Here is a 26,316-nt window from a genome sequence, read left to right as displayed (position 1 = left end):
AAAAATCTGAAAACCCAGAAAATTTCAGCTTTTGGCTGAATCTGCTACTGTTTTTGGCAAGCAATTTGACAAACCAAATGTTAACCAAATCCTCTGAAATTTTACACACATAAATATGGATATATGAGCTTTACAAAGGTACTTTCGGGTTTTAAAACAAAGGCCTGAGCTGAAAGATATCAGGATGCAAAGTAGGCAAGAAAATCAGCTTTTCTGCAGAATTTGGCTGAATCTGTTACTGTTTTTGGCAAGCAATTTGACAAACAAAATGTTAACCAAATCCTCTGAAATTTAACACACATAAAGATGGATATATGAGCTTTACAAAAGTACTTTCGGATTTTAAACAAAGGCCTGAGCGGAAAGATATCAAGACGCAAAGTAGGCAAGAAAATCAGCTTTCCTGCAGAATTCTGGACACCTAAAAGGATCCAAAATCTACTTTGGACACCCAAACTCAAGAACATAGTTCTTGAGCTACAACCACAATGATTCTAATTGAAACCTAACAACGAAGAATCATTGTGGTTGTAGCTCAAGGACTATGTTCTTGAGTTTGGGTGTCCAAAGTAGATTTTGGATCCTTTTGATTCAACTGTCTGTTGTGTTTAAAATGATTTCGTACTCTGGAAATCTGTTCCTTTCCATTCTGAAGTTTTAGAACTTGTTTTGTTACTTCAAAAGTCGAATTAAAGCTTCCAAAATCAAGTTTATTAGTTGCTGCAAATTTCCAGAATTCTGCAGAAAAGCTGATTTACTTTGCGTCTTGATATCTTTCAGCTCAGGCCTTTGTTTTAAAATCCGAAAGTACTTTTGTAAAGCTAATATATCCATCTTTATGTGTGTTAAATTTCAGAGGATTTGGTTAACATTTTTTTTGTCAAATTGCTTGCCAAAAACAGTAGCAGATTCAGCCAAATTTTGCAGAAAAGCTGATTTTCTTGCCTACTTTGCGTCTTGATATCTTTCAGCTCAGGCCTTTGTTTTAAAATCCGAAAGTACCTTTGTAAAGCTCATATATCCATATTTATGTGTGTAAAATTTCAGAGGATTTTGTTAACATTTGGTTTGTCAAATTGCTTGCCAAAAACAGTAGCAGATTCAGCCAAAAGCTGAAATTTTCTGGGTTTTCAGATTTTTACTTCAACTTTGAGAGAGCATAACTTCCTATCCACGGCTTTGTTTTCAAAACTTAAGCTATGTACTTAAAGCTTGTAATCCTATCTTTATAATAGACTTTGGTTCATAAACTTTTGTTGGATTTGAGTGAGTGGAAAGTGAAGCCAAAAACCACAGCTTACTTACTGTTTGGGAAGCCATGGCTGGCCAGAGAGAGAGAGAGAGAGAGAGAGATGGGGTGTTAAATGGAATTTTCAGTTAAAAAATATGTCCAGTCAGCAACTTAACCACTGATTTGGACGGCGACTTAACGGATGGACCAAATTGTGTGACATTGGATAGTTAATGGAGTAATCGATTGAAATTGAAAGTTAATGGAGTAAACTGTCGAGTGCATGAAAGTTAATGGAGTGAGCAGTAATTAATTCAAAATAAAAGCCAAAAATTATGTTGTTGGGTCTATTTACAAATTTTCTGGGTACATTTTTGTGTGTGAAGGAAATTGATAACTTCATTAATTGAAAAAGATCATACAAATCAATGAGCTCTCTCGTTCAATCTAAGGGATCCGAAGATCACATATTACATCCACTACGTACTCATGTAACTAGTGCACCGACTGCACATTTGACAATGACTCTTAAACCTTGAACAAAGATAGCACATAATTTAACCCAGCAGTGTATCCGCTTAGAGACTTTTATGGTGTACATCAATACTGGTGAAATTGGTTTAGACTATATATTAACTATTGAACAAGGGATACAGGGCCAAGACCCACTACACTCACCCAAATGTTGAGCATTATTAGACAAACAAACTATCTAAAAAGAAAAAAGAAATAAAAGTGGGCCTACAACAAGACCCCACCCAAAGCACTAAGAAATAAAGAATTGGACTAAGAGAAACCCTAGCCCACCATAGTAGCCCAAGGACACATGAATAAGGCCGAGCTCAAAGCCCAATGTTGTTGACTCAGGCCTGGATACATCTCCCACTATACAACACCGCCAACTCCACCGATCACGAGCTCCGCCGTCTTCTCCGTCCACGAGCCTCGTCGTCGCCTTTGACCACGCGCTTTACCGCAATCCACCGTTGCTCGTAGTCAGTCGAGCCTTATGAGATCCACGCCGTCAGTAGAGAACACAATAACTCGATGACGCGTACCACCGAACCCGCACCGCCAAACTCCAAGCTGCCGCCACAGAGAACCAAGGCTCTCTCCGTTGCCGAAATTGGGAGGCCACGAGGAGAACGCCGCCATTGTACAACCTCCACCCTCCATTCCATGAGCTGCCATCACAAAACTTGATGCTAAAACAACAATGGAACCTCGAGCAAACAGCATCCACGATCCCCAGAAGCCCTTATAATTCCATCACCCATCCAGTAGCAAGCCCAAATTAAGACGGGAGCCGCCGAACGAGCATCGAACTCACAAGCCCTAGATGTTGTTGAAGCCCAGATTTTTTGGAGCTCCTCTCTTCTCGACCTCTCCTCTATCTTAATTTGTTTGATACATTTAGCAGCATCCTTTATATTTTTATTCCGATTACGAGTATGGAGCATTTTACTTGTGTTGCTGCAAAAACTGTTGTGAGGCCCAGGCCCATTTTCCATTTTGGCGGCCCATTTTGATGCAGCCCAGTGTCGCACTATATAAACTTAAACTCCGATCCTCTTCAATTTTCTTCAAGGCTCCCGAAGGCATCGAAACAACATCAGAAATTTAATTTTATCCCGAAACCCTAAACCTTTTCTGTACAATGAAACGCTCCGGCGATGGCCTCGCCGCCGTCTCTTCATCCTTGCCGCCGAAGAAACCCGTCTTCTTAACCAAAGCCGAGCGCGAGAAGCTAGCCCTACAACGCCGCCAAGAAGAACACGAGGAACAGAAACGCCGCCAGCACCAGCTCCTCTCCAATCTCCGCTCCTCCGATTCCGTCCCCAACAACTCCAATTCCGACCGGGACCGCGATAGGGACCGAGACAGAGACAGAGACAGAGACCGGGACCGGGACCGGGACCGGTACTCCCGAAGCGATCGAGATCGCGACCGGGAGAGAGACCGGGAGCGCGAAACGGAGCGGCGCAACCGTGACCGTGACAACCGCGAGAGGGAGCGCGAAGAGGAGGCCAAAGCGAGAGAGCGGGCCCGATTGGACAAGCTAGCTGACCGGGAGCGTGATAAGGAGCTTGAGGCCATTAAAGAGCAGTACCTTGGCTCGAAGAAGCCGAAGAAGCGCGTGATTAAGCCTAGCGAGAAGTTCCGATTCTCTTTCGATTGGGAGAACACAGAGGACACTTCGCGTGATATGAATGCTTTGTATCAGAATCCTCATGAGGCTCAGCTCCTGTTCGGGCGAGGGTTTCGTGCTGGAATGGACCGCAGGGAGCAGAAGAAGCTTGCGGTGAAGCAGGAGAGGGAGCTGAGGGATGAGATTAGGAAGAAGGATGGCGTAGAGGAGAGGCCGGAGGAGGCTGCGGCTCAGAGGCTGAAGGAGGAGGCTGCGGAGCTGTATGATACTTTCGATATGAGAGTGGATCGGCATTGGACTGATAAGAAGCTGGAGGAGATGACTGAGAGGGACTGGAGGATATTCCGAGAGGATTTCAATATTTCCTACAAAGGGTCTAGGATTCCTCGCCCTATGAGGAGTTGGGGTGAGAGTAGACTGAGTACGGAGCTGCTCAAGGCTGTGGAGAGGGCTGGTTATAAGAAACCTTCTCCGATCCAGATGGCGGCTATTCCTCTGGGTCTGCAGCAGCGTGATGTTATTGGCATTGCGGAGACTGGTTCTGGTAAGACTGCTGCGTTTGTTCTTCCGATGTTGACATATATTTCTAGGTTGCCTCCTATTAGCGAAGAGAATGAGGCTGAAGGGCCTTATGCTGTTGTTATGGCACCTACTCGTGAGCTTGCACAGCAGATTGAGGAAGAGACTGTGAAGTTTGCGCATTACTTGGGTATTAAAGTTGTTTCTATTGTTGGTGGACAGTCAATTGAGGAACAGGGTTTTAAAATTAGGCAAGGGTGTGAGGTTGTTATTGCTACACCTGGGCGGTTGATTGATTGTTTGGAGAGGCGTTATGCTGTTTTGAATCAGTGCAATTATGTTGTTCTTGATGAGGCTGATAGGATGATTGATATGGGGTTTGAGCCACAGGTTGTGGGTGTTTTGGATGCAATGCCTTCCAGCAATTTCAAACCTGAGAATGAGGATGAAGAGCTTGATGACAAGAAGATTTACAGAACCACTTATATGTTTAGTGCCACCATGCCTCCTGCGGTGGAACGCCTTGCTCGGAAGTATTTGAGGAATCCTGTTGTGGTCACAATTGGCACAGCTGGAAAGACTACTGATTTGATCACTCAGAATGTGGTCTGGAGTAAGGATGCAGAGAAGTTTGAGAGGCTAAAGAGATTGCTTGATGAACTTGGTGATAAGACTGCTATTGTGTTTGTTAACACTAAGAAAACTGCTGATTATGTAGCCAAGAGTTTGGATAAGAACGGATATCGTGTGACCACTTTGCATGGGGGGAAATCACAAGACCAGAGAGAAATTAGCCTTGAGGGTTTCAGGACCAGGAGATACAATGTCCTTGTTGCAACTGATGTTGCAGGCCGTGGTATTGATATACCTGATGTGGCCCATGTGATTAATTATGATATGCCCTCGAGTATTGAAACATACACCCATCGTATTGGACGTACTGGACGTGCAGGGAAGACTGGTATTGCCACATCACTGTTAACAATTCACGACACTGATGTCTTTTATGATCTCAAGCAGATGCTCATTCAGAGTAACAGTCATGTTCCTCCTGAACTGGCAAAACATGAAGCCTCGAAGTTCAAGCCTGGTTCAATTCCTGATAGGCCACCTAGACGTAATGACACTATCTTTACGCATTGAGAAATTTGGAGCTCAACAGACTCCTTTAAAGAATGCCCAACATACTGTTTCTCATGACGGTGGTTTAGTGGCCCGGATATCTTTGCTTCAGCTGGAACTAAGGAAGTGAGTTTCTTTGAATAGGATTATGCTCATCTAAATTTTAATAGGGATCCTGCTGTACTGAACAATTAATTTTTTTACTGTCGTCTTTTGTTTCTAAATATTGCTTAGTTCTGAGGCCCATTTATAATTAGTAAGATGTTCATGATGATATTAGTTTGGAATGTTTATTCTGTTTATTGGTTTTGTAAGATATTCTGATACCTGTTCATTTCTTCTTTTGCTTTTGTTATTTCTTTTTTATTTTTCCTTTTTGCTATGTGTTAGAACATGGCTATCAATCAGATTTTAATGCAGAAATAGATTTTTTAAAGCCACTGCTGCATACTTTTATATATTCTATCTGTATTATGTATACAGTGTCTGGGTCACCTCCATCATAGTGGTTCCTGGTAACAGAAGCCTGCTTATCCACCTTGCCAGGCAGCAGTGTAGCATCAGTTAGGCATCTCTGAAAGATTGCTGAGGACAACTGATAATGCAATGCCGTTTACTCTATGGTAGCTTAGTTGCTCTTTATACTTCTTGCTTTTCATTTTCTGTTTAATTACTGAGACAATTGTTGATGAGAATTGTTATCTCGTTTTGATTTTCATGTGATTCAGTCCCTATGTGGTCAACTGAGGAAGGGAGCCAAACTGATTTTCAGGTGAACCTGCATATGTTATTATTTATGTGTCTGTTATGATACCTGTGTGCAATATATTCAATCAATGGCATGCGAAAAGTGTTAATTAACACGTCTTGTACGACCCACATGATATTCGTTGATAGATATAAAAGCTCGGCATTTAAGTCACAGATAGTAAATTTACAAAGCTCAAGTGGATTAGCATTACTTGGTTCTTGTAATTCAAATACTTATTACAAATTTGATATAGTTTTTTGCATCTACACAAAAGAAGTTCAGTAAGAATACAATCTATCAGTTCGTTGGATTTATAGTGTGTTTTCTATCCCCTTATTTACTTCATTTGTTTGGATATTCGAGTTTAGTGTCATTTTGGTTATGTGTTTTGAAGTTGCCCTTTCCTGTATACCGTAGCTGATATTAGGGTTTAGGGTTTAGAAGGGAAATTAAAGGGAAATTATTTTAATTAGATTTAGAAGGATGCTTAGTTCATATGAGTTCTTTTATTTTCCAAGATTACAACCTCATGGAGATGAAAATTTAGTACTATAACTGGTAGGATGCCAAAGTTGATTATACTATTGTGATGAGGTTTTGTTTAGTAGATAGAATGATCAATAGAAAATAACATATTAATTGCTTAATATGGTAAGCTCAAACAGCCTAAGCAATTTCTGGACTCGTAGTTATCATCCTCCATCATAGTGTGTCCTATGTATCCCCTGCTCTTGCATCTGCTTAATCAAGATAGCTTGCATCTACTTGTTTCACTAACAATGGTGATTTACACCTTTGTAACATTTTCTTGCCCTCTGATTGTTTCTCTTGTAATGGGTGATTTTCACTTCTTCAAGAGTTTTCTGATGTGATTGCTAAATTCTTGGGAATACATGCAGTGGCAGCTCTATGGTGTTTCAGCCCTAATTGTAGATCTCAGTTTTAGTCTGCTTATGACATCAACTTTAAAGTTGAGGCTTATGCCACTGGAAAACGAGATTTATTATGGTACATTGGAATTGGGGATGCTGTTACATTTTTTAATAAGGTTTGAATGTTCTATGAGGTCAAGCTTATGAATAATATGAATCCATTAAGAATATGAACTTGCTACAGCTAATATCATGGTGCAGTTGAGCTGGATTTGTCCTAAAGGGTGGTCTAACATAAATATTGATTGTAGTCTTAGAAGAGATCAAGTGACGCAGGAATTATGAGTTCTGATGCAGGGTTTTTCTGCCAACCTCGGTTGTGGGTAGATAACAGATGCTGAAATATGGGTTCTCTTTTGGGGGTTGCCATGATTTTGGAATTCTGTTGGCAGACGTTCTCAAGGTTGAGTTGGATTTAGGGTTTAGGTTAATCATGTACCCTTACAATGATTGTACCCCTTCTGTTTGGTTTAGTTATTTGTTGACAAAAACTGATGAGCAGAATTGAACTGTTTTTCTGAAGCATGTGTGCAGAGAGAAAGGTTCAACGGCTAACAGGGGAGATGAATGCTATTTTGTGAATTGTGACCTCGTTGTGGCAATGAAACTGATATCGTGGGTATTTCTTACTAAGGTCTTTTTACTTGGGAGTGTTTACTTTGAATGGCATACGATTGTTGGCATTTCCCATCAATGATGTTCTGGTTGTGATCTGGGTGCAATTATTTTCTGATCCTTGATGGGATTAGATATCTTCCGAAAATGGGATTCAGAGAAAGAATGAATTTAGTTTGGATCTTGGTGATTGTGGTGTTAAATAAAAAATAAAAACATTTACTATAATAATTCACTAGCCTTACAGAAGGTGTTAGGTCACTCCCCCCAGATTAGAGAAACCATAAAGAGTATACTTGTTTGTTAATCAGATAGATATATTATAACCAAAATTTGAGCAACTTCAGATGATTCTACAGTATAAATGGTTGTCTTCCTGGATACGTTTGCTTAGGCCTTGCGCATGCAGGGGAAGTCCTATGGTGTTTGAGCACTAATTGTAGATCTTAGTTATCACATCAACTTTGATGTTGAGGCTTATGCTGGTGGAAAACGAGTTCTATTTGGAATCTAGTTGCCTCAGTTCGTGAGAGGCAGTGATTATCGAACTTAGAAGAAGGGAGTTAGTGGGTAATGATTATTATCTTGTTTTAGGGTTTAGGTGCTCAGTAAGTTTTCAGGCTGATATGTACGGTCGGAAAGGTTGGTTTTTGCAATTTGAAGTCGAAGATACTGTTGCAACATCTACTATGTTGTTACTGTACACTGGAATTGGAGATGCTGTTACATTTTTAAACAAGATTTTAACTTTTAAACCAGGTTAGAATGTTCCGAGGTCAAGCTTATGATTAATTTGAATATCAGGATTCAATTGAGCTCGATTTGTCCCAAAGGGTGGTGTAAACTAAAATACTGATTGTAGTCTTAGAAGCGATCAAGTGACACAGGAATTATGAGTTCTGGTGCATGGTTTTTCTCCCACAACTTGGGTTCTGGGTAAATAATAGATGCTGAAATATGGTTTATTTGGTGGCAGGCTTCTCAAGGTTGAGTTGAATTTCCTGCTTTGCTGTTAGCTTAATCTTGAATCCTTTCAATAACATCACCTAAACCATAGAAGGCGGCAGCTCAACTCATCTATTCGGGTCTCATCCGGCAGCGACTGGAGCAGGCCTCCAGCCTGGCTTTTCGGTTGCTGTCGGACGGGAGCATCGGTGCAATTGCCCTTGGACTTTCCTTGGTGTGGTTCTATGCACAAGGGTTAGGAGGATCAGATTTGATCAGATTCGATTCTATCCTTCAATAATTTGAGGTTTGTCGACTTCTATCGCTCAATGGGGTGGTTTGAGGAGAGTTTTGTTTTGGTTTTGTCAGTTGTTTTTGGTTGGGCAGTGTTCGGTGATGGGTGTGCTATGCAGATGCGATGTCGATCCCTGAGGAAATGTCTTAGACGGCGAGGCCAGCGGTCTAAATCGGTGGTGTCTCTTGTTGCTGGGGCTGGATTGGGGTTTGCTTTGGAACGAGGTACAACCATGTTTGGAGGCGATCTGGTGTTGAGGAGAAGTGGATCTCCCCTGGGTGCTGTTTTATAGGGTCTCTATCTTTTGGGTTTGGGTTTTTTGGCTCTAGTTTATTAACTATTTTTAGTCTTGTTTTGTTTCTAGTTTTGTTTCAATTTGTTCTATTTTCTGTAGGTTCATCTTTTAGGATACGAGTGAATACAATTAAAGAGGGCCCTATGAGTGAATACGATTAAAGAGTAATCTATCATATCCTTACAACTATTTGTCTATTATAGATGATAGTGTAATAGTTACTTCTGGTCTTCGTTTTACCTAAAATATATAAAAGTCGTAACTGACTATTTCAAAATTAAAAATAAAAAATCTAAAATCATTTCAGACTTCTCAATATCTCCCATAATGAATCTTCAACAATAATTTAGTAGCCTCACTAAAGATATTAGGTCACTCACCCCAGAATAGAAAAACCATAGAGACCTCCACGAGAGTATACTTATTTGTTATAATAACCAAAATTTGAGTAATCTTTAAATGATTGTACAATATTAATGGTTATCTTCCCGAATACGTTTGCATCCACTGTCGACTTGGTCTTCACTGTTTGAGTCTATTAAACATAAAATTAGTAATATTATGAGTGTAATGACGAAAGTCAATTACTACTTCATATAAACTATACTCAGCGGCCTTGCTATTGTATGGCCACATGTGGATCAAATTCTAGCACAGGTGACATTCTTCTATTGTCGATTTTATTCCTTTCAGAAGCAAAAGACTAACCAAAATAATTACCAAGAAATATAAAGTTGATATTAGGTGTGGATGATGATGACCTTTCATAAACGTTATGCCAATGCAGGAATTAGAAGCTAAGCTAAGGCAAACCTTTTGTTTCATTTCCTATTGGTATTGGGGGAATCGTGATGCTTGATATGATCCCGCTTTCCTAAGTCCTAACAATTGTGGTTTTAGTCATGCTTCATGCATCGCATCCATTTCTAATGCTCCCCACTTGTGAATTGTGATGCTTACAACCTGCCTATTTTAAGATAAATACAAAACAAATAACCAACACATGCCGCCATTAATATCTTTTGCCCCTTCAGGATTGGCAACGTCCAAGCCCCTCTTAGCTAGCTGGAGTCAATGATTTGAATTTTTATAACTTAATAGCATCATACACTTCCTCGCCATTTTAGCTAAACGCATTGAAAATTATTTAATTTGTTTTATATTTTCATATGATAGTGACATTATCACTACTCACACGTAGTAAACAATTGGAACGACTTATATGTTAGATAATATTTTGAAAGAAAATTCATTTAGCAAATTCTTATATAGTCGTCTCAAGGTATTACGGTAAAAGTGTTAAGTAATAGACCAAAATACCCCTTTCTTTGCTTCCTAAACATGCACATCTTTAGTGCAAGACAAAACTAATTAATATGATTTGTTTATATAGTGAAAGAAGGTTAGAAACTTTATTGAAATAAAAAAAGAATTACAATGATACGATGCAATCATGCAAAATCGCATCAATAACATACCATAAAAAAAAGTATCAAATAACGTAGAGCAATAATGGAAAAATGTTGTTTTCAAATTGATACAAATTATTGTACTTAATGTCACACCCCAATTTTCAAAGGATAAATTTCAAAATTTAGGCATGATATAACTCACAATAACATAATTCTCAAGACATGTTCAACAAACTTAAAGAAAACTAAACTCAATTGCAGAATTGTAATGTCAACACAACTCAACATCGAGTTAAATATTACATTTCCTTGTTTACATAAACTTGAAAGTCAAGAAATGAAAATACTCAAATGAGTGTAACCAAAAAAAAGAAAACACTCGAATGAGTTTAATGTTGTCTACCAAACCCTACCACTATGCATTCGCCTCAACCATGATGATCATCACCTGCAGGTCTAACCCCTACACCATGAATTGGTGCACCGGGTTGTAAACAACAAACCCGGTAAGCAAAAAAGCCCGTATGAGTAACTCCCAAAAATAACTCAACCCAACATCACATAAGATAAAACCGGTAATTCCTGCTTTAGGAACTTAGTTTAGGAATCGCCTCAAACAAAAAAATTCAAAAGAGAGTAAATAAAAAAACATAACAATTCCCAAAACAATCAAAATCATAAGTGAATCCTACAAAAAGGATAGTTTAGGAATTCTACTAAAAATCACACAGATAAGATTGAAGAATCTCATGCATTAAGCATAGTTCAAGAGATACTTAAAACAAAGAATTTAATTGACAACAATGTTAAAACCACATAACTAATACTTTTACAAATATACATGTACCCATGAGTCCCAGATACCAATAAGGTATTTCCCATGATCTACAACAAACACATGTACACATGAGTCCCAAATATTAATAAATACATCTCATGACCTATAACAACAATTTATGTACCCATGGGTCCCAGATACCTTCAGGTACCTCTCATGACCTACACCGACAGACGGACTAGAGCTCTATTCCTAACCGTAACCAATCACCCTGCCAAAGGCTTGGAACCCAGTTTGACTGTCTCATATCACATCACAAAATAATAATAGCATCATAACAGTAACCAATCACCTGATTGAAGACTTGGAACCCGGTTTGACTATTTAAATAACAAATCACAATAGAGTAGAATCATCATAACCGTAACCAATCACCCGATTAAAGGCTTGGAACCCAGTTTGACTATCTAAATCACAAATCACAATATAATAAAATCATCATCAATCAACACAAGGAGCACATCATAAAATTATATCATTCCACATAGATATATTTATACGAACAAACATAGATATCCCCACAAGAATAATCTATCAATAGCCAAAAACATTATGATCACATGAACCTTAATAATAATCATATAGTAGGAAAACTTGTTTTAACTTACCTATGAGCCATTGGCGATCAAGCTTATATATTTTAAAACAAACAAAAAACATAATTTTTTTTAATAATAATCATTATAATCATCATCATCATCATCACAATTATCATCATAATCATCATCATATTGACCATAATTAATTGGTCCCAAAGTGAACCTTGGTGAGATTTACTCATCTACATATTCTTGCTGCGTCTTCAACACAACAAAACACAACAAAAGAGCCAAGCCATTCACACTTCACAATCACCTAGAATTACACAATTAATAACCCTTAGTAAATTCTCAACAAGGATCAAAGTACCTTTAACCTAAAGGTTGCCTAAAGAAGGACAATCCTTCCTCCAAGACCTCCCAAGCTTCGCCAGAGGGGATCGGTTTCGTCGGAGAAGAGAGAGGAAGGAAGAAGAAGAGTTGTGAAAAAAAAAAAAGCACGTGTTGTTGTGTGACTGGTGAGTCACACAGAACACGTGACACGTAAAATTTTCTCCACCAAAACACATGCATGGGGACGCATAAAAAAGCCCACGTGGCAGCACACGGGGCCTCCTCGTAGAGACCCAACTACACGGGACACACAAGTCCATACCCCTAACCTACCATGTCCAAATTCGTCTATTCCACCATCCTCCCACAAGCTTCCATCATAACAGCGTGCCTCATGTCATAATCTCCCCACCCCGTCCCAAATCCCAACCTTCCACCAAATCAACGGTCATCATCATCGCCACGTCTGCATCCACAGGATAAGGCCGAGCACCGCGGAGCACGGTGCCCACGTTTAGCGGCCTTTGCGTTGGAATCTCGCCATAAGAAACGCGGTTGGTCGGGTTACGGAAGCGGAGGGAGTTGAACGGAAACGGTAAAAGTCAACCGTTAGGGGCGAGATCGTAATCTCGACCATGCTCAAGTGGGCGTTTAAATAAAACTTAAGACAAGGAGGAGATGGATTAAATTAATGCGGGGGATTAAGTTAAAAAAGCATATTAGTTCGTGAAGTGGATTGAATAAAGAGTTCAAGTCCGGGTCTTCTCTCACACTTAGAGAGACAGAGAGACAGAGCAGAAGAAGAGCTGGTTCTGATCTTAATCTTAAGGCCGTGTTTGGATCGCGACTTTTGTGAAGTTCTGGGCTTTTTCCCTCTGTTTGGCCCCCACCTGGGATTGGGTCATCTGATTGGTAAGTTTTTTCTTTGCTGCTCTAAAGGGTGTTGGAAAGTTTGGTTCTTGAAGCGTTTGATGGGTTGTATATGGTTTTTGGGTTTGAATTTTTGATGGGTTATATCTGAATTTTTGAGGTGAGTTTGTTTATGGGGTTTTAAGCTCCACATTTTGATGTGGGTTGTGCTCTGATTTGCATAGTTTCATGAGTTTTTAGAGTTTTTGGGGTTTTTACTATGAGTGCTTTCCAGTTTAAAGAAGATAAGGAGATCTAAAGTGTTTTCATGTTGTTTTGTTACGTCAGGTTGTTTTCATATATTTTTGATATATGTGATTGGGGATGGAAAAGAATTGAACTTTTCTGGTGGTTGTCCTACTTAGATTTCAGGATTTGCGGACTGAATTTGTTAAGTTGTAAACATTTTTAACATTCCAATAGTTATAATTGCAGGAGGCTATTGGTCACGGATATCTGAAGGCTTCAGTGGGTGAAGCAATGTTTCATTAACTTAATTTCTGGGTTCGCTCTCTCTCCTCCTGTTTCTCTGTTAATTGATTGGAGTCGTAGAAGAGCCATAAACTTTTACAACTTACTTGCATTCGTAGTTCAAAAATAACGAAGGATAGGAAAAAGGAAAGCAATTTTGGCTTTTATTGACATTCCTTTTGTCTTGCGAGGCTTTTGAATATCAAATTTTAGAGTAACAACTTGTAGGCATTCTAAATTCAGTTTCGTAAGGATGACATTTCTGGTCGTTAGGTCTATCTTTTTTGAAGGGTGGTCATTGTAATTCTACAGAATAAGAATTTTAGTTTGAATTAATTGTATTCTGGCTAGTTCTTCAGCTTTAAAATCCAGTGAAAGTTGTATCTGGATAAAGCCTGATACTTTAGGCTGCTTTAGGTCCATGTGTGAATGAGGCTTTCTTTAACAAGAATCTCTTTCTTGCTTTGTGCTTTTTCTGAACCAGTCTTCTTCCTTTTTTCCCCTTGTTTATTAAGGATTATAACAGGAATTTGAATCCAGTTTCGTTGATTTGCAGCTGTACCCAGTGGAGTATAACTTAAGCTCTTGTATTGAAGACATAGTAAACATCTGGTGATATTTGCATGCCAGAGTAAATGTCGTTTCGCAGTATAGTTCGAGATGTAAGAGATGGGTTTGGAAGTTTATCGAGAAGAAGTTTTGAGGTGAGACTGCCTGGCCATCACAGGGGAAAATCGCACGGTTCAGTCCATGAGCTGCATGACCAACCTCTTGTAATCCAGAATAGCCGCTGGGCTAGCCTCCCACCTGAACTACTTCGTGATGTAATAAAAAGGTTGGAGGCTAGTGAGAGTACATGGCCTGCTCGCAAGCATGTTGTTTCTTGTGCTTCCGTATGCAGGTCATGGAGGGAAATGTGCAAAGAAATTGTCAAAAGTCCTGAATTTTCTGGGAAGATTACTTTCCCAGTTTCCCTGAAGCAGGTGAGAGCCTGCCTTGTTTATGATGCACTTGAGAAAGATAAAAGAAAAAAAATGAACATGACTATGTCTTTTAATGTCTTAACCTGCCTTTATCATTTGTATCATTCCGTCTGTGCTTACTTGTTTCTTTAAATGAGAGGTTGGTTTGATTACTTGGCAGCTGACAAATTGTTAAATTATGTCTTTTACAGCCTGGGTCTCGGGATGGAACAATCCAGTGCTTCATCAAGAGGGACAAATCGAATTTAACTTACCACCTTTACCTGTGCCTTAGCCCTGGTAAGTCTCTAAGACAATTGTATTTTGGAGTTCAATGAGATACTGATGATTGGTAGGAATTTAAAGTATAATTATGATCATCTATAAAATTTGTTTTCATTATTATTATTATTATTTAGTTTTTTTTATTTGTTTTTTTTAAAGAGGATTTCATTGAAATAATTAGTGCTAACAATCACTTAGAATGACATCCCTTATAATAACAACATACCATGCTTGACCCTCATTGTAAAGCATGATTTGTGAGTACATGGACTTGTTAGCTTCATGAGGGGTGTGGCGTACCTTAAACTCTAAGTTTCTATCCAAAAACTCTCGAGCTTCACCTACAACCAGATCCATGCTTGACAAATGTGTGTCGCCTTGTGTTAATGATTGTACCAATAGTAGACGTTCTGTTTGAATGATAACCTGCCTATTTCCCAGAGCCTCCAACAGCTTGTAACCTTTCATGAGAGCAATTAATCCAGCATTAAATTTGCGTTGTGCTTTGTCTGTTGACATGATAAACAATGTTAGAAAGGTTTGGAATTGTAAGTTTTGTGAATGTCTATGCCAAAACTAGAGACGCTCTCTACTGTAAGAGTGGTTTCTGGTAAATGTATAGTTAATTCACTCTATACATGATGAGTATATTGTCATGTTGTCAAAAATTGGCATGGATCCTATAGGTCCTATTTTGGCAGGTTATTATGAACACTGTTGAATTGTATTTTATTTGTTGACATTCTATTAAGGTCTAAGACCATTTTTGATTGGTCAGATGTACCCTATAGAGCCCAGCTGCGTAGATTTGATATCCAGCTCACGTATTCCATGGATGTAAACTGTGCTAACTTGCCAATACTGTTCCTGCTATGTATTTCCACTTGTGTCTGTTCGTGCAAACCTTTTTTCAGTGCCCAATGCACTTGGTTCAGCTGGTGAAAATTGCACCAGCTAGATAGGCCTAGTTGAACTTGGTAATTCTTAGTTAGTGCAGTTAAGTGCCAACTGTACCTGCCCATTATTGAACCTATAGTTAATTCTGCCGTCTATGCTTGAATCCGGTTGTATGACAATAACTTGTCTATGAACTTTCTAGAACATGATTTGCATCTTGATGCACTTGCTGCATACGATTTTATGTTAGATCTCCTGTTGACCATTGGCATATTCTTTGCAGCTTTGCTTGTTGAAAATGGAAAATTTCTTCTGTCTGCCAAGCGAACACGAAGAACTACATGCACAGAGTATGTGATCTCCATGGATGCAGATAACATATCACGATCAAGTAACAAATACATTGGGAAACTGAGGTGGGTTTTGTCAATTGTCTTTTCAGTGATTTTATTGTATGCTTGAAATTTATAATTAAGTTATTCCAGAAAAGACCATAATAAACTGAAATGTTCAAACATGTGCCATGCTGCAACATTAAGTGAACTCTACATGAAATTTTAATGAAATTTTGTGGGAGACTTGGACTTGATTTTGTGCTAGTAATATTATATTGCTGGAAGCTGTCTTGTAGTGAATTTTGGTAGTTAATACTATTGGAAACTCAGCTTAACAATTTATGTTTAGCTATATATATGTTTTGGTAGTTAATACTATTGGAAGCTCTATTGTTTTCACTCAGAGCTTCTCTATTGTTTTCACTCAGAGTTTCTGTAGTTTCCATCTTGTTTATACTGATTTGTATCTCCCATTCTTCTCTTTGTTTCAGATCCAATTTTCTAGGCACCAAGTTCATTATTTATGATACCCAGCCTCCATACAACAATGCTCAGCTTTCCCCACCTGGCCGAAGCCGTCGATTTAACTCAAAAAAGGTTTCTCCTAAGGTTCCTACTGGCAGCTACAACATAGCGCAAGTGACATATGAGTTAAATGTGCTCGGCACTAGGGGTCCACGCAGGATGCACTGTAGCATGCACTCAATCCCTGCCTCATCCCTTGAGCCTGGTGGCTCTGTCCCTGGCCAGCCCGAGCTTCTCCAGCGCTCTCTTGAGGACTCATTCCGGAGCATTTCATTCTCAAAATCAATTGATACTTCAACTGAGTTTAGCAGTGCTCGATTCTCTGATATTGTTGGGGGGTCCTCCCGTTTTGAAGAGGAGGGAAAAGAGAGGCCATTGGTTCTTCGGAACAAGGCACCGAGATGGCATGAACAGTTGCAGTGTTGGTGCCTAAACTTCCGGGGACGGGTGACTGTGGCCTCAGTAAAAAACTTTCAATTGATAGCTGCTACGACTCAATCTGCAGCTGGTGCACCAACACCTTCACAGCCCCCGCAGCCAGCTCCATCAGACCACGACAAGATCATACTTCAGTTTGGTAAAGTTGGCAAGGATATGTTTACTATGGATTACCGGTATCCTTTGTCTGCATTTCAGGCCTTTGCTATCTGCCTGAGTAGCTTTGACACCAAATTAGCATGTGAATAGAAGAGATTATGGCAATAACTAGAGATTGTAGTAATTGTTCTCTTTGTAATCCTTTCTAGGACCTTTCATATAGGTTGTGTGTTGTATCAAAAGTCACTGCAGAACAACATCAGTGCACACTAGTGAGAGGGGGCCCGTCTCTCCCTGTTGTTTTTTTTCTTCTTATTTTATTTTGTTATTTCCTCTCCTGTATCGGCTTCATTGTTCTATTATGTGCCTTGAAAAGAATGATATAAAACTGTGTAGACCCTAGGATTAGCTGATTAGAGGAACAGATGGGATCATGGCCTCATGGCCTCATGGGACCTTTTATTTCTTTCTGAAAACTGAAAAGAACAAGGGTACCCTCATGGAAATTTGTTAAACCAAACAGAAAGATGGCTATTGTCTCCCGAAGCAACATGGTTTTCCTTATCTATACTATGGTGGAAGGTGTATGGAGTATGAAGAGTAGCAGGGCTGGTCAGGAGATTTCCCACCTACAATGCAAATGTGAAGACGTATTACTAATCATGGTTTTGATTGATTAAGAGAAATTGGTGTCGGGGACGAAGAAGTAGAGTGAACGAAGTATCACAACTGGTAGTGCCGAAACTACTCCACGAATCGAGATGAAGGTTGGTGATAGCGGAACCTAAACTCACTAATAGGGAAGAGCAAGACCCATCTAAGCACCTTGTTTCGATTGATCTGCATTCCTAGTGCAGTCACAAAGCAAAGAGTGCCAAATATGACTTGAGCAATATCTATTTTAAAAGAAGGGCTCTTGCCGCTAAAAGACGCAACTGTAACCAAATCGAAGTTGAAGGAGACTCTTCCCTTATCATCAACTGTGTCAAAAGGGTTTGTGCTATTCCTTGGAAGCTCAAGTCTTTGATCCGAGATGTATTAGCTTTTGCGGATTCTTTTGTCAGCATCACTTTCTCTCGTACGTACAGAGAGATGAATTTTCTTGTGAACGCTCTTGCTTCGGTTGGTCATTCTCTTTTCTCACCGATGTGTTGGTTTGATGGGATCCCTCCCCAAGCTGAGATAGCTCTTCTTATGAATTCTTCTTGTATTAGACTATTGGTCACCTGAAAGGCTCTTTGTTATAATTTCTTTTTCCTCTCAAAAAAAAAAAATCCTCTGGTACTGGTCAAATATGTCTGACTTAGGTCGAAAGTTATGCTTCAGTGTCGTATTTAGTTCTGAAGGGTACTTTCGACCTTTCATCCCTCTCTCAATAGTTAAGAGACGGAAGAACATGTCTCTCCCCCGAAACCTTTCCTTGAAAGTTGAAACTCATTTGCATGGTCAGTTTAGTTGTTCTTTGTTTATTAGATCCTTACATCTTGTATGGTATTAGTCGAGAATGCAATTTGCATCTGATTTTATGTTGTGATTTAGATTAATATTTCTGATTCCATTTATAAGCCTTGTGATGGATAACTCATTTCTGGGCTACGAGTCTTTTCTATCATTTGTGCTGTATTAGTCACCACTACTTCAAACACAGCCCTCGGCGCTCATCCCATTTCGGGTTTCCTCTTCTATTCAGGTTTCTCTCTTTCTTTCGATTCCCCATTTGATTACGTTACCAGCCGATCATTTTCCAGGTTTCGCTTAGAAATTACCGTTGTTCGAAATATTTTCAAGATTAGGACTTGACTCTGGTCTTTCGGTAGTATCAGATTTGAGAATGGAGTGTGTGTTATGGGTATGTGTTTGAGAAGAAAAGTGTGTGTGAGGTTTTGAGAATATTGAAAACTTGTTAGATGCTGTTTTACTAGTTTAGTTAAAGAATGATAGAGCAGTGAATCATTGTGTGTTGTTTGAATTGAAGGGATCCCAAGTTGAAATACAGAAGCTACCGAGACTTCGTCCCATACATTTTTGCAATTTTTGGAGAAACATAGGGGAATTGGCCTTTTGATTCCGAGGTTAGTCTTGCAGTGAATACCTGTCTGTCTGGTAGACTTGGTTCTGGGTTTGAAGTTGATTTAGTACAAACTACTTTTCCTCAGCATTGAATTCATTTAATGCGTCAGATGTTCCTGTTTAGTTTAGATGATTTTCTGTGATTATTGTTTTCTTTTGATGTATGTAGTGTTGCCGTTTCTATATTTGTTATAGAAATGCTGGAATAAATGGGTTGTGATAAAGAAAGTTTCTTGGGTGTGTGCAGGAGCTACCAATATTTTGCTAAATCCGATGCGTTTTTTATAATTTTAAGTTTAAAAAACAAGTTTCAATGGCCAAGAAATCAGTACCACAACAAAAGCTAACAAAGCTTTCCGTCTACCTTTACATACCTAATATAATTGGTGAGTAAATGTTCTTGACATTCTTGTGTTGGTTACATGTTACTTTCAAAATACTTGTTGAGGTTAACCCAAAAGCTCTCTTTCTATTCTTCTGGAAATGCAGGGTACATTAGGGTTCTTATGAACTGTTATGCTTTTGCCATATGCTTCTCCAACAAATCACTTTTCTCCATTCTCTATTTTGTCAGGTTAGAATATATTCTTTTTATTGATTTGTTTTGGAAAAAATGATGAAGTACTGTATATGTGCTTTTGAAGAAATATTATGTTGTGTTTGAACTTGGATTCTTAAAGGTTTGAATGCAAGTTGTTTTAGTGTTGGAGAAATGAGAATCCATGATTTGAAAAAGAGGGTAGGGTGGAGTTTAGATACTCAAGGCAAAAACAAATAATAATAATAATAATCTATACTGTATATCACTAGAATGTCGAGCTTTCCCTTTGATTCCACCAGAGAACTTAGAAAAAAAAAGGTATTTTCATACTAAACATCTGTTCCAAAAAAAAAGGCAAGTAAATAAATAATTTCTTAACCTCTTATTTCAAAACCATTGTACATATGCAACCATAATTTTGAGCTTTGTTTTATTCAATGTGTATGTTAGTTAAAAAGATATGATTAAAATGTGTTGTTCCAGCTTTGTCTGTGATGGAGTAGATGGTTGGTGTGCTCGCAAATTCAATCAAGGTATGAATTATTTGGTGTGTGCATTACATGCTTTTGTACAAACAACTTAGCTGATGCTGTGTTTTGGTATCTGCTTGCAACCCTGACATTGAGAACCTTACTGTTGTTTTTTTTTTAATGTATTATTATTATTATTTTTTTTTTAATAAGAACTGTAAATTGAATGGTAGACTCTCAGGTTAACAAACAGATAAGAACACGAGCCGAGGTGATTGAGAGTTTCAGACAATTAAACTTCTGCGAAACTAGAATGTGATTGAACTCAAAATCCTGCTATCATCTTACAAATACCAAGTATAACTACAGTAATGCAAACTGTGCTAGCACATAATCCGTTCAACACAAGTTTTTCAAGTCATTTAGTCTTGCCAACTCTATTTGCTTTTAGTTCCATAGGTGGTTACACTTCTCGACTCTGCCATGCCTTTTTCACCATACATGTTACTTAGGCTTGAACTGCTAGCTAGTTAATAGAGGTTTTCAAGCATATCTGTTCATAGATATCTAAACATTGATTCACAGGTTGTGGCCTTGTTCTTTTTTTGGTTATCGCAATGTATAATAGCCTTCTTACTCTACTGAGGCTTACATAATTCCACTACTTAAGTGCTGTCATTGTTTACTGTCCGGTAACTGGTAAAATAAGAGTTTTTTGCTGGCACATATGATGAGATTTATTTTCTGCAACAGTGATTTGTAAATTTTAATTGATCACAAAGAATTTCATTTGATTCATCTTCCTGATGCAGTTTCAACATTTGGAGCCGTTTTGGACATGGTAACAGACAGGTTCTCTCCCTCCCTCCCTCCCTCCCACCCTCATGTATTTCTTGTGTAATTTTCTACACCGACGATATTGATTCTTATGTTGCGTCTCAGGATAAGCACTGCATGTCTCTTGGTAATTCTGTCACAAGTCTATCGGTGAGACATTTTCTTTATATGTTGCTGTAACTATATATGCATGTTTATCTTAGCTTCTAGTGGCTGTCAATGTAGGCCTGGATTGATTTTCCTGTCGTTGCTTGCTTTAGATATTGGTAGCCACTGGCTGCAGATGTACAGGTTATTCTCCATCCTTGTTGTCATTTTATCAAATGTATAATTTTGGTCATTAGATTGTCTACAAAAATTTAGTTTACTAATAGTGCAAATCCTTTATTTCCAGTACATTTCTACTTGGCAAGGCTAGTCACAAAGATGTGAAAGACAGCACTAATTGGCTTTTCAGAGCATACTACGGGAATCGGATGTTTATGGCTTACTGTTGTGTGGCATGCGAGGTAATTATAACTTTTGTCTGTATTCTCTTTGTTTTTTTTGTTTTTTTTTTTTTTTTTTTTTCTTCTTTTCAATAGGTGCAGTTGCCACTTCTCGTGATTTAACTTTTCACTTCACAGGTGCTTTATATCATTCTATTTCTTGTTGCAAAGAACGAATCTGAGAATTTGATTGATGTAAGTGGTGTGGTTTTTGTTTGGATAAAAAGAGATAGTTCCAGATTATTATGGTTTCTGAACGTTTTCTTCTCAGGTTTTATTGTGTCTTGCACACCATATTACACCTCTTTCTGTTCTAGTTGGTTTGAGTTTATTTGGATGGGCTGTCAAACAAGCAGTCAATTGTATACAGGTAATGAATAGCGACTCCTTGATTTAAATTGGACATTATAGAAGTGTGTAATCTGCCTGAAAATGAATGCAGAGTACTTGAGGTCCAACCTCAAACAGTAAATCAACATATTTGCTTATTAATGTTATGGTTTTCTGAAGTTCACCATTCGTTAAGAAATCATCCATTCACATCATGACGATCTTAATGCTTAATTTAATCTGGTATAGTTTATGGATTAGACTAGTGTGCTACATAAGCGTTGAAGACTTCAGGTGACAGTGAGGTGATACTTGATTATTTTAATAGCTCTAATGTAGTGGTAGTGATGTTCCTTGTTCTATGACCATCACTAATATCATATTTGTTGGGGAATGACATCAAGATGGTTGAAAAGATTTTGAATTTAACATAAGTTTACAAATTAGGGTTTACAGTTTATGACAGCATAAGTTTCCAAGACTTTATTCTTGACCATGGATGCTTAACTCTTATTTTGGTTCACTCAATAAAAACCGTAGTTATCCACATTTGAGGTTTCTTTGTAGCTTGTCTACCAAATATTGTCATTGGTGTATCTGATCAGATTCAAGTTTGTCTTCTAATTCTTTGTATGTGGATTTCATGAGTTCAGTTGAAGACAGCAGCAGACGTGTGTGTGCTTCATGATATCAACAAGAAGCACAGCTCATAATGCTTAGCAAATACGACTGGAGGAGCATTCTACAGTCAGCCTTGCTGCTCAGTTCTAATTCAAATATGTAAACATTAGCAGATGGGTTTGCTTTATTCTTGTGAGACACACTGATGAAAAATTTATGACACCTTTCTCATTGGTTTTATTCTTTCGGATTGAGAGAGCACTAGGTTGAATATGGTGACTTATTTTCAACCTCAGAACAAAAATATCTCTTGCTAACAGAACACAATGCACCTAGAGAGAGAGCTCCAGGACTATGGTTTCAATTGCCATATATTCACTAAAGCAAAACTCAGTTGAGGGATTGCATTTTGGATGAGGTTGCAGTTTTGGTCTGTTATCCCAACTTTAGTTCAAATTCTTGGGATGCGATCATTTTCTTCAATCTGAATTTATAAATGGATGTGTTGATTGTTAGACATTCCGATGGTGAAACTAGACATTCAAGTTGAACAAAATACAAAATCTTGAATCAGCCATAATTTAATGGAAACTGATAATGTTTGCCAAATTCAAATAGAAGAAACCAAGGTTGCAAAGTTGCAATATCTGGTGCAACAAAATAAATCTGCCTGAATAACATATAGCACAACAATGGATGTAGGTAAATGTCTATGGCCAAAATGTCTTCACGTTTATTCTTTCACTTATATACCCCGCTATTCTTCCCAAATCAATGAACCATTCCATTCCTACTATACTGATATCGTCTCAAAGAACAAACACCCTTTGATCGCTACGTATTTTATGACAATTGATTTGGGTTTTAGAGGTCTCCTATGATCATCTCTTCCTCAATTTTCCCCTAGTTTAACCCTTATGATAGTCTTCAAAATTCATGTTTTGCAGTTCATCTTTCCTGTTGGGAAAGGACATCAAGTTTACAAATTCTTCCAGATTATGAGTAGTATTAAGATTTCAAGGATTTTTATCTAGACCATGGATGCCTAACTCTTATTTGTTACACAATAATAAGTTAATAACAACCCTTGCAACCCCTATAAGAGGTTTCTTTGCAGCTTGTCTACCAAATATTCGCCTGCATGTAGCTGATCAGCTTCAAGTTGAATCATTGCAAAGACTTTGTAGCAACGTCTGTGTGTTTCATGATATTAACAAAAAGCATAGCCTTTAATGCTTCACCATATGACTGGAGGTGCATTCAACATTCAGCCTTGCTGCTCAAGTGTTCTAATAACACACCTTTTATTTCATTTGTCTTATTTTTTCTAATTTAAAATAGCACTGAATTGACATTTTATTTTCACAAACGAGAAAGAGAGATATCATTACTCAAGGGAAGAAAATGTATATAGAGAGAGCTCCAGGATCATCGTTTTAGTTACAATCTATATTCTTACTAAAAAAAAAAAGAAGTTACAATCTATATTATTGTCCAAAAAAGAGTTGCAACCGATGCACTCTAGTGATACTCGGTTTGAGGGATTGTGTTTTGATTGGATTGCAGTTTTGGTCCCTATGATATAGCAGTTCTTGACTTCTTGTTCCATTATAATTCCGGTCATTTTCTTCATTTCAGAGATACAAAATCAACCTGTAGATTGTTACCACTGTTTCCATTATGATAATGAAACAAGATTTTGAAGCAGAAGAAAAAGCCAGTTATTTCAACCTATTTGAATCAAATTAACCAAAATGTAATGCAAAATTGCATCGATTATTGTGAAATCAAAATAGATGGAAAAAAAAAAAGTTGCAATACTACTAGACACTTTTGCAAATTTATACTAGGATTAAATTCAGTTTACCTCCTTAAACTTTGAGGCTAAAATCAGTTTAATCCCTGAACTTACAATTTTCATCAATCTTCTCTAAATTTCGAGTTTGACTGTAAACATGACGTTACAGGCTGAGCTGACCCCAACATGAGGGCCCACCTTTTAGCTGCTTAAGTTGGGAGTTGATTAGGCTCATTGGTTTTGTGATCTATTTGCTCTGTTTTTGAACAAGCCGTCGTCTACACTGTGTGTGGTGAGCTTCGAAAATGACCTTTTTTTTGGGTATGATTCGAAAATGACCATCTATACCTTGACAATTTGATTGAGAAGAGCCACCCATAAGGGCAAGTTAAGTTTACACTATTGAAGACCTTGTTATACGTCTTAACAAAATAATATGAATACATTCTGATACCTGCTGGATCACAGTCGAAAAGCGAGATGCTAACAGTACCAAACCTTAAACTTCACCAAAAGACACCATCTTTAGTGTTGTTCCATATGAAGCACGGATACGAGTAAGCCTGTCCGAATCCGACACAATATAATACGCGGACACGCTAAATTTTTTATTTTTTTAGAATGAACACGTGATGGACACGTTATTTAATTTTTTATTTTTAATGTAATATATATAATAAAAATATGGTTTCTTAAATTAAAACTTAGTCAATATTGCAGAGCTATATCATCTACTACTAGGAGTTGATCGAAAGCAAAGGAATCAGAAACATAGCAAATAGGTTAATACAGAAGCAAACATAGCTTGGAGAAATTAGAGAAGTAAGAGAAGTCGAGAACGTATCCGTACACTAGCTGGAGCACCAAGCCACCAATCAATCAATCGAAGAAGATCCCCAACGATGTGTCTCTGCGTTGTCCTAAAGAGAATTAGAGAAGGAATGAACACGCTATGCAGCTGAGAGTAAAGGTTGACCTAATTGTTTTTTTTTTTTTTTGTATAAACGTCAATTTTACCCCGTGTCATGCTTATTGTGTATCCTATCCGGATATGCACGTGTCCACTTCAGATACGCGCGTGTCCCCTGCGTGTCCGACCATTTTTTGTCGTGTCCAGTCGTGTCTGTGTCCGCATCTGACACGGGACATGACACCAAAATGGCGTAAGTCCACACAACCCAGCTAAAGGAATGGATAATATAATTTCCACTTCATGAGGAAGAAAGAGATTATGAAGCAAAGCCACATTACACATCCCATGTTGAGTAAAAAGATCACTAACATTTAGGTTTAGGTCCCCAGATCTTGGGGAAGTAACTTCGAAGCTCCATGGAACCGGTAACCACCTAGCCTCGCACACCTTTATATTGTTCTCATTGCCAACCCTTCATCTAAGCCATTGACATAATAAGTCACAACCCTAAATCAGACTAATAGCGCTCCAAATCATGGATGATTTCCGATCTGCCGATTTCCTCACCCAATTTCCATCAGAAAAGTAATTTGCTTGCATATTTCCATGAACCAATGAGCTCGGATTGGTAGCTAAACGCCACACCGTGTTAGCCAACCATGCTTGATTAAAGTCTTCGAAATCTATAAACTCCAAGTCTCCGTATTTGTTTTTTTGACACAAAAGACTCCACCTGCCCCAATGAATATGTACTCTTTCTTTCTTTGCTATCACCCCACCAGTACCTAGAAATTTTTGACTGAAAAGATTTTACAAACCCCTTTAGGAAGTTAGAACACTATCATATATAGTATATGTAGGGATCGCTTGAGCCACTGCCTTAATAGGTACCATTTTATCACCTTTCTACAGAAACTTGCTCTTCCAGCCATTCATATGCAAATCTAATTTATCATTAATACTCTTGAACATTTGCTTTTTACTTTTTCTTGCTACTATCGTAAGGCCCAAGTAGCGCTCATGGAAAGACACTTGAAACTCCTAAAAAATTCAAAATCTCATTCTTCGTCTCATTCGAAACTCCTGGCCCAAAGGAAGTCACAGACTTTTGGAAATTAATTTTCTGACCAGCTGCTCGCTCATAAAGTAATAAACTTATGTTGCATGGACACTTCTGAGGGCGGAGTGTCGGAGTGTCTGACACGCCAACATGACACGACACGTCTTGACGCGGTGTCCGACATGCCTTGATGCGTTGTCCGACGCGCCACGTGGCGTGTCAGAAAAAGTTGACTTTTTCGACACGGCCCGACACTTTGACCGACACGTCATGTAATCATCTGACACGCCA

At 38.4% G+C, this 26,316-nt stretch overlaps 3 protein-coding genes across 3 annotated transcripts; all 3 read left to right on the top strand.

Annotated features, from left to right (window-relative positions):
- The first annotated feature begins 2,824 nt into the window (after positions 1–2,824).
- LOC101295385 (DEAD-box ATP-dependent RNA helicase 21-like) lies at positions 2,825–7,338 on the top strand. The gene is made up of 4 exons (XM_004290469.1): positions 2,825–5,147; positions 5,505–5,644; positions 5,750–5,793; positions 6,672–7,338. The coding sequence occupies exon 1, from the start codon at positions 2,889–2,891 to the stop codon at positions 5,040–5,042; it is 2,154 nt and encodes a 717-aa protein (XP_004290517.1). The 5' UTR covers positions 2,825–2,888; the 3' UTR covers positions 5,043–5,147; positions 5,505–5,644; positions 5,750–5,793; positions 6,672–7,338.
- Positions 7,339–12,727: 5,389 nt separating this feature from the next.
- LOC101295095 (tubby-like F-box protein 8-like) lies at positions 12,728–17,238 on the top strand. The gene is made up of 6 exons (XM_004290468.1): positions 12,728–12,888; positions 13,321–13,389; positions 13,913–14,339; positions 14,531–14,618; positions 15,784–15,916; positions 16,327–17,238. Exons 3-6 carry the CDS (start codon positions 13,992–13,994, stop codon positions 17,045–17,047), a joined length of 1,290 nt encoding a protein of 429 aa, XP_004290516.1. The 5' UTR covers positions 12,728–12,888; positions 13,321–13,389; positions 13,913–13,991; the 3' UTR covers positions 17,048–17,238.
- A 1,136-nt stretch (positions 17,239–18,374) lies between these two features.
- On the top strand, positions 18,375–22,404 carry LOC101294813 (CDP-diacylglycerol--inositol 3-phosphatidyltransferase 1-like). Its single transcript, XM_004290467.1, has 12 exons — positions 18,375–18,587; positions 18,873–18,969; positions 19,215–19,353; positions 19,457–19,541; positions 19,992–20,041; positions 20,791–20,830; positions 20,921–20,965; positions 21,041–21,106; positions 21,210–21,324; positions 21,442–21,498; positions 21,575–21,673; positions 22,287–22,404. Exons 3-12 carry the CDS (start codon positions 19,281–19,283, stop codon positions 22,344–22,346), a joined length of 690 nt encoding a protein of 229 aa, XP_004290515.1. The 5' UTR covers positions 18,375–18,587; positions 18,873–18,969; positions 19,215–19,280; the 3' UTR covers positions 22,347–22,404.
- The last annotated feature ends 3,912 nt before the right edge of the window (positions 22,405–26,316 follow it).

This window comes from Fragaria vesca, linkage group LG2 (assembly GCF_000184155.1).
Source record: "Fragaria vesca subsp. vesca linkage group LG2, FraVesHawaii_1.0, whole genome shotgun sequence".
Classification (NCBI taxonomy): domain Eukaryota; kingdom Viridiplantae; phylum Streptophyta; class Magnoliopsida; order Rosales; family Rosaceae; genus Fragaria; species Fragaria vesca.
This window is presented reverse-complemented; position numbering and strand designations above follow the sequence as displayed.

What these genes read in the sequence shown, in the direction of transcription:
- LOC101294813 (XM_004290467.1), top strand. Translation starts at nt 19,281, where the DNA reads ATGGCCAAGAAATCAGTACCACAACAAAAGCTAACAAAGCTTTCCGTC. An exon ending in CACTGGCTGCAGATGTACAG is followed by an intron (nt 21,107 to 21,209) that starts GTTATTCTCCAT and finishes CTTTATTTCCAG; the next exon opens with TACATTTCTACTTGGCAAGG. An exon ending in ACTGTTGTGTGGCATGCGAG is followed by an intron (nt 21,325 to 21,441) that starts GTAATTATAACT and finishes TTCACTTCACAG; the next exon opens with GTGCTTTATATCATTCTATT.
- LOC101295095 (XM_004290468.1), top strand. Translation starts at nt 13,992, where the DNA reads ATGTCGTTTCGCAGTATAGTTCGAGATGTAAGAGATGGGTTTGGAAGT. An exon ending in TTACCTGTGCCTTAGCCCTG is followed by an intron (nt 14,619 to 15,783) that starts GTAAGTCTCTAA and finishes TATTCTTTGCAG; the next exon opens with CTTTGCTTGTTGAAAATGGA. An exon ending in AAATACATTGGGAAACTGAG is followed by an intron (nt 15,917 to 16,326) that starts GTGGGTTTTGTC and finishes TCTTTGTTTCAG; the next exon opens with ATCCAATTTTCTAGGCACCA.
- LOC101295385 (XM_004290469.1), top strand. Translation starts at nt 2,889, where the DNA reads ATGAAACGCTCCGGCGATGGCCTCGCCGCCGTCTCTTCATCCTTGCCG.